Source organism: Ctenopharyngodon idella, chromosome 7 (genome assembly GCF_019924925.1).
Source record: "Ctenopharyngodon idella isolate HZGC_01 chromosome 7, HZGC01, whole genome shotgun sequence".
NCBI classification, from domain to species: Eukaryota; Metazoa; Chordata; class Actinopteri; order Cypriniformes; family Xenocyprididae; genus Ctenopharyngodon; species Ctenopharyngodon idella.
The window spans coordinates 3,404,341-3,411,811 of NC_067226.1; the positions used below are offsets into that span (position 1 = coordinate 3,404,341).

Sequence of the window (7,471 nt, forward strand, 5' to 3'; positions counted from 1 at the left end):
CTCTTTTTCTGTTGTCTTTTCTTTCCTCACCATATGTTCTCCTGATCTTTGCATTGTTTATGTCACCATAAATCACATTTTATGGTTTGTCGAAATACTTTTTCTTACTCAAACAAAGTGCTGCTTAATGATTGAACACATGCAAGGTGCTGTTTGAGATTATGGATTGACACACACACGTCTATTATCTGACAGGGATCACTGAATTAGGTGTCCTTAAATGTTAGTAGTACTTCAACTTTATTTTATTTTAGGTTTTTTAAGTTTTTCATCCAATATTAATTTTAAATTAGTCAAGCTTTATTTCAGTTGACAAAATGTAATAGTTTTCACTATAACAACACCCTCAAATTATCATAAAATGCATTTTGCCACAATTGTCACCATATACATTTATATACATACCATAACCAATTTCTAGTACTGAAGATTAATCATAAAGTTACACAATATAGTCAATGCTTGTTTTTCTGATATGCGTGAAACACAAGACTCACTCTCTTTTTTTTTTTTTTTTTGCCATCTGCAGTGACCAGGTGTCACCCAGCTCCACGTTCTGTAAGGTGTACACACTCACCCCCACACTGAGCAATAACAGAGAGAAGAGGGGTCTGGCTCTGGATGGACAGCTAAAACATGAAGACACCAACTTGGCCTCCAGTACCATGTAAGTGGCCTTCAGCTGACAGTACGTTACATCACATGCTTGTTTTTACGTGCTGGAGCTTTTTAGTGCTTGTAAAGTTAACCCAACCCATGTGTCCATAAACCCTCTAGTAGAGAAACAGTTCAGTATGTTCAGTATGTGTTTCACTATGCTTACAGAGTAAAGGATGTGTCCAATAAGGAGGTCCTGGGAATCTTGGTGTCCTACAGAGTTAAAGTCAAGCTTGTGGTGTCTCGTGGAGGGTGAGTTTGTCCTTTGACACAGAATTACTTCAGACTTTATATTTGTGCAAAATGCCATAACACTTTTTCCAAACGTTGTCTGTTGCTAGTGATGTGTCAGTGGAGCTGCCTTTTGTCTTGATGCACCCTAAGCCCTCCGAACAGCCCAACTCTAGACCGCAGTCAGGTAACATCTCAAGTTTGTTATTTTGTCAACATATCATTCATACACATCACTCATGTATATATGTATGCATGTATGTATGTATGTATGTATGTGTATATACATTGTGTTCCAAATTATTATGCAAGTGACATATCAATAGGATTTCAGTACAATAAACATTCAGATTTAAGTTTTTCAAAGAAAGTGGTTGTTTTATTTCTCATATCTTTTTAGATAACTGGTATCAATCTCAGACAGGTTTGTTAAATAGCTTGCCAGGTCTTCTTAGGTAAATGGAAACCCTACTTAAAGAGGTTGTTCCACATTATTAAGCAAGTCACAGTTCTCATGCAATATGGGGAAGAAAGATGTTTCTGAAGATGAAAAGCATGAAATGGTGCAATGTTACGCAAAAGGCATGAAAACAACTATTATTGTGTAAAAACTGAATGGAGATTATCGAACTATCATAAGATTTGTGAGTGATTTACAGCACAAGAGAACTCGCTCAGATAAAGGCTTATTAAGGACAGTTTCTGTCAAAAAAATTAATTGTATTAAAAGGACAGCTATAAAAAGCCACTGCATTTCAGCCACCTCTAAACAAAGCTCACAAAGAGAAACGTTTACAGTGGGTTTAGAAATACATGAAGACTCATTTTTAAATAGTTTTATTCACTGACGAATGCTGTACTACAATGTATGGTCTAGATCAGTGGTTTTTAAACCTGTCCTGGAGGCACCCTAGCCCTGCACATTTTGTATGTCTCCCTTATCAGACACACCCAATTTAGTTCTTGCAGTCTCTACTAACGAGCTGATGAGTTGAATCAGGTGTGATAAATGAGGGAGACACACAAAATGTGCAGGGCTGGGGTGCCTCCAGGACACTTTTGAAAACCACTGGTCTAGATGGATGGATTTCTGGATGGTTGGTGAGTGGCCACCACGTTCCGACAAGACTGCGACGTCAGTGAGGAGCTAGAGGGTGATGATTTGGGCTGGAATATTGGGAAGTGAGATAGAAGGTCTCTTTAGGGTCTCTGAGAGTGTCGAAATGACTTCTGCAAGATATGTGGAGTCTATAACTGACCATTTTCTGCTATGGTATAAAACGAAGGATAGTGCCTTCTGAAATAAAAGGATTTTCATTCAGGACAATGCACTATCCTATTCTGCAAAAAACACCATAGCAATAAAACTGTTTGAAAATGTATTTCTACACCAACTGTAAACGTTTCTCTCTGTGAGCTTTGTTTAGAGGTGGCTGAAATGCAACTTCACGCACAACTTCCAGCCTGCATGGAGAGGTTCCTGAGACACTGCTTTTGCTGCTCACCAGTGGCTTTTTTATAGATGCCCTTTTAAAACAATTAAAGCCAGGGACACATTTAACAACTAGCTAAAACATTCTAAGACTGGACTAAACACACAAAAACTGTTTCCTTTCATTTAAATACTGACTATAAACACCAACTGAAAGCAACTGGCTCTGACGCGGCACGTTTGGGCATGATCAGTTGTAAGTATCAAATTACATTCATAATCGGCCTTACAATCGTTCAGTGTGTCCCCGGCTTAACTTTTTTGACAGAAACTGTCCTTAATAAGCCTTTATCTGACCGAGTTCTCTTGTGCTGTAAATTACTCACAACTCTTATGATAGTTCGATAATCTCCATTCAGTTTTCGAAAAAAATATTAGTTGTTTTAATTCCTTTTGCGTAACATTGCACCATGTCATGCTTTTCATCTTCAGAAAGATCTTTCTTCTTCCCCATATTGCATAAGAACTGACTTGCTTAATAATGTGGAACAACCTCTTAAGTAGGTTTTCCATTTACCTAAGATAATCTGGCAAACTAGTAATCTAAAAAAGATATGAGAAATAAAACAAACACTTTCTTTGAAAAACTAAAATCTGAATCTTTATTGTACTGAAATCCCACTGATACGTCACTTGCATAATCATTTGGAACACAGTGTGTGTGTGTGTGTGTGTGTGTGTATATATATATATATATATATATATATATATATATATATGTATGTATGTATGAATATAAAAAAATATATATGACAGCAAACATGTTTTAATATATATTTTTTTTATTTTAATTTTTATATTATTAATAATAATAATGCTTTGACACTGTAACTAAATAATCATTAGACTACGCCAATAAAACAAAAACATAATAGTAATAATTATTATTAATAATTAGAGTAATATAATAATACAATATTTTTTATTATTAATGCATACATTATTGATTTTATTATTATTATGTTATATTAATGCAAAGTTGTTTTGATTAAACACATAATCATTTCATTATATATGAATATGTGTATATAAAAATGTGTGGCTGTCAACATGACGCTTGTAGCATGGTTCACTTCTGAGTCATATCAGAGATGTCAAATATAATGTCATATCATGGTGATTTGGAAATTATGTTTTACATGCTTTTCCATTTGCACAGTTTTCCTAATTTTTTTCTAATCTGTGTCCTCCACAGCTGTGCCAGAGACAGATGTCCCTGTGGATGCCAACCTCATAGAATTTGAAACAAAGTGAGTTAGCTGTGTTGTCTCTTTCATAGTGTGGGAATCTTGCTTATGCGTGCTTGCATAACGTAACTCTCGTTTCTTTTTATCTTCAGTAATTTCTCACAGGATGATGACTTTGTGTTTGAGGACTTTGCAAGGCTCAGGCTGAAGGGAATGAAAGATGAAGAGGATGACCACTTCTGCTAACAGCCCCTCCACACACAGACACACACACACACACACGACACCGTGCGGAGGTTGTAAGGAAGGGCGACAGGGGTGGGGTGTCAACCTGCCAGTACTCTCATACCTCTGCTCCACTGTGCCCATCTGATAGAGTGGAGCACTTACTGATATTTTCTGAGCCTCCTTTCTTTCTATCTTTCTTTCTTTCTTTGTCTTTTGGCTCTTTTTCACACCATTTTAGCATCTGTGAGGTGGTCTTTTAATTGGCCTCTGTTTCTCTGGTCATATCAACCACTTCACTAGGGTCCTTATTTGTTAGAAAGATTGAGGGAGAAGGAAAGGGAGGAAACTGATGTTAGATGGGTTATCTAAACATCAATGTATTATTGGTGGGCAAAGGGTCCATTGATTCAGGGGTGATTCTTTCTTTCTTTCTTTCCTTCTTTCTTTCTTTATCTTTTCCTTTATTTTTGTCATCATATTCCCACTTATATATCAAGTGGGCATTAATAGCTATGTAATTATGGTATATGTTCTATGTTATTTCATTGTACAGTACATACACTGTTCACAAACACCATAGGGAACTTGAGTTTGGTGTTAATTTTATTCCACTTTCCCAGACCCATAATCCAATCCATCCAGCAGCTTTTATGTTATAGTTATGTAAAATGTATACATATCATACAAGACTACGTAGTAACACTTTTCTGTGCACTTATAGTGCACGCAATACTCGAATAATTAAGGACGTGGCATTTTTAGTGAAACAGAGTAGTTGGCGAAGTGCATTGGGACACAAGTGTCTGGTTTCTTATTGTAAATTTTAGCATCTATTCCACATGTTGAGTTGTAGAATATGTAAACACTGCTACAAGTCTTCAGTGCGAAATTAGCTTGTAGATACAACGAGAGGACAGGGATACAGGCTCTGTATGTGCCACACACACACACAAACACACACACACACACAATGTAATTCCTCATTATTTGTGCCTGCCAAACTTTATTTGCCAAAATGTGATTTATAATGTTGCTTGTAAGTTAAGCTCGGTTCGGTTGAAAATCACATGCTCATTCTTTGTTTTAGCTGACAGGAACTGTTGATGTAACCATTTGACTGCCAGAAATATTTTGATGATGGTTATTTTAAAATCGCATTTATAGCATGATTTCCAGGAAATTTGACTTTTTATCTTGTTCTCCCAGGATCAGCCCTTTCCTATGACATTCTACATAGTTTACTACTGAACAATGGCAAACTTACTTATGTTACAATGTGTACAAGGAAGTAACATTTTGCAATGAACAAAGTGGAGCTCCCGTTGAAGGACAAAAAGCTATCTCTAAAATAAAGGATTGCTTTGTTTAAAGCACCCATACAACCATGCCAATGTGCATACTTGCTTTAGATGTACCCTTTCATGTGCCCTTCAGTTGAAGAAGTGGTCTTGTCTGTCTTGTCTTGTCTTTTTCTGCAGAATATGAAAACATCATTATTTTATGGGTTTTTTTTTTAAATGGAAATGTCCAGAAACCAAGCTGCAGCGGTAACTGTAGCGCTACCCATTATTCAACACATTTCAGCACTCCATAACACAACAATGTCCTAACTAGATCTATATTATATTGTCATGTTGTGTTTCTTAAGCTATTAATTCTGTTTCTCAACCAGGGGCCCACTAGGGGGCCTCAAGATGACTAAAAATGATTTAAGACAAACATAAAGAATGCATTCAAAAATTATAAAACTTATAAAAATTATTTTAAAAAGTCTTATTTTATTCAACCTCAACCCTCAACTTTTTTTTTTTTCTTTTGAAGAATTATAAGTGTGATTTCTAGACTTAGAAAAGTCATAAAATTGTATAACCCTATTGACATTTGAATAAACATTTTTTGGAGTTATACCAAGCTCTAAATTATTTTATTAGGTAGAAAGTGAGTAAAATTTATCCTTAATTCTTATACAGTAAATCACAAACACATGGTTTAAAGGGATAGTTCACCCAAAAATGAAAATTCTGTCATTATTTACTCGCCCTCAAGTTGTTCCAAACCTGTATACATTTCTTAGTTCTGCTGAACATAAAGGAAGATATTTTGAAGAATATGGGAAACTGAACAGTTCTGGGGCAACATTGACTTCCATAGTATTTTTTTTTTCCTACTATGGAAGTCAATGGTGCCCAAAAGCAGCCTGGTTACAAACTTTCTTCAAAAGATCTTCCTTTGTGTTCAACAGAAGAAAGAAATGTATACAGGTTTGGAACAACTTGAGGGAGAGTAAATGACAGAATTTTCATTTTTGGGTATCTATCCAAACAATCCCTTTAAGTCATGGGATATATTGCTGTGGACAATAAGGGACCTTGAAGTCAAAAAGAATCACAATATCTTGAAAATGAACCTGTTAAATTAACCAGAATCTCCTACTGAAACTTATAGCAAAATCGTCTATTAATATTGTACACATCACTGTTACTAGTATGTCCAGTAAGTCTTGTAAAATCAGGTCACACGGAGGATGTTGTTGATTTACATTTTTTTTTTTTTTTTTTTTTTGAGAGTAGTTTCCTCTCCAGATTCATTCAGTTTAGCACTGTCTACAGTCCAGAAAGTGACTTGCATAATGTGCTGCAAGATATTTAACATTTCATGCAGACTTGCACACTAGTCTCTATTTCTACTCATTCATTTATAATAGTTAAGCCTAGATTTTTACCTCTCTTTTCACAGACGTAACCTGTTTAGATCCACAATGTTTTCTGATGCAGTGTTAATCATATCCTTTATGATTTAGTAAATATTATGAATCTTGTTTACAAAATGTCACAGTGTTCAGTGATTAAGCACTTTATGTGGAGTTGAGCTGTGATGAACATGTGGTTTAACAGATCTGGAATCTCTTCATAGAAATCCAACAGCAAAATGTGCACCTAGTCAGCAAAGTAAGTTCCAAACCAGCTGCAATTACACAGGCCTAATCATCAAATGAGATTGTTTAATATATTAAATTACAAATTGGTTGATACATGCACATTTATTCACTTTGCTCTTAAGAAAATAATGCCTTCTTTTAAGTTTTACATTAAGGTGATCGAGCAAGAACATGCCAACAGTACAACAGGCTACAACATTCCCAAACCCTACAGTGTAGAATGCATGCAGTTTTCCAGCAAAGCACTCACTAATGGACAGAAAAAGCTTGAAATTATCTAATGGAGATGGCCTCACTGCCACAACACTGAGTTAAAATTATAAATAAAAACTATAAATTTTAATACAGACTGTGTAACTATAAAACTATACATTTTAATATAGCCTAATTCTCAAATTAGGCTATATTAAAATGTATAGCGAATAAAGTTACACTACCAGTTAAATGTTGCGATACATCTACTTATTCGATATTCTTAATATTTTACACATTATTAAAATAATAGTAAAGTCATTAAAAAAAACCCAAAAAAAACATTTGTTTAGTGACCAAAAATGTGGATTGTTAATTGAAAAAGTTCCAATCCAGCCCATCAGTTTCAATTATTTTAAAGTTTTGGATTTGTAAAAGATTTGCTATTTTTATTTGTCTATAAATTCAATTCCAAGTAATCAACATTACGATCACAATGTTTTTAAGATCATAAAAACATAAATTCAGTCAAATGTGTCCATACTT

At 34.8% G+C, this 7,471-nt stretch overlaps 1 protein-coding gene across 2 annotated transcripts in view; it reads left to right on the plus strand.

Moving 5' to 3' along the window:
* Nucleotides 1–5,177, plus strand: part of arrb2b (arrestin, beta 2b) — a 41,385-nt gene extending 36,208 nt beyond the window's left edge. For both annotated transcript variants that reach the window (XM_051899678.1, XM_051899680.1), the window contains exons 11-15: nucleotides 530–667; nucleotides 826–909; nucleotides 999–1,075; nucleotides 3,576–3,630; nucleotides 3,720–5,177. In XM_051899678.1, coding sequence (XP_051755638.1) covers nucleotides 530–667; nucleotides 826–909; nucleotides 999–1,075; nucleotides 3,576–3,630; nucleotides 3,720–3,813 — 448 coding nt within the window. In that variant the 3' untranslated portion in view covers nucleotides 3,814–5,177. The remainder of the gene's footprint in view (nucleotides 1–529; nucleotides 668–825; nucleotides 910–998; nucleotides 1,076–3,575; nucleotides 3,631–3,719) is intronic.
* Nucleotides 5,178–7,471: the final 2,294 nt, after the last annotated feature.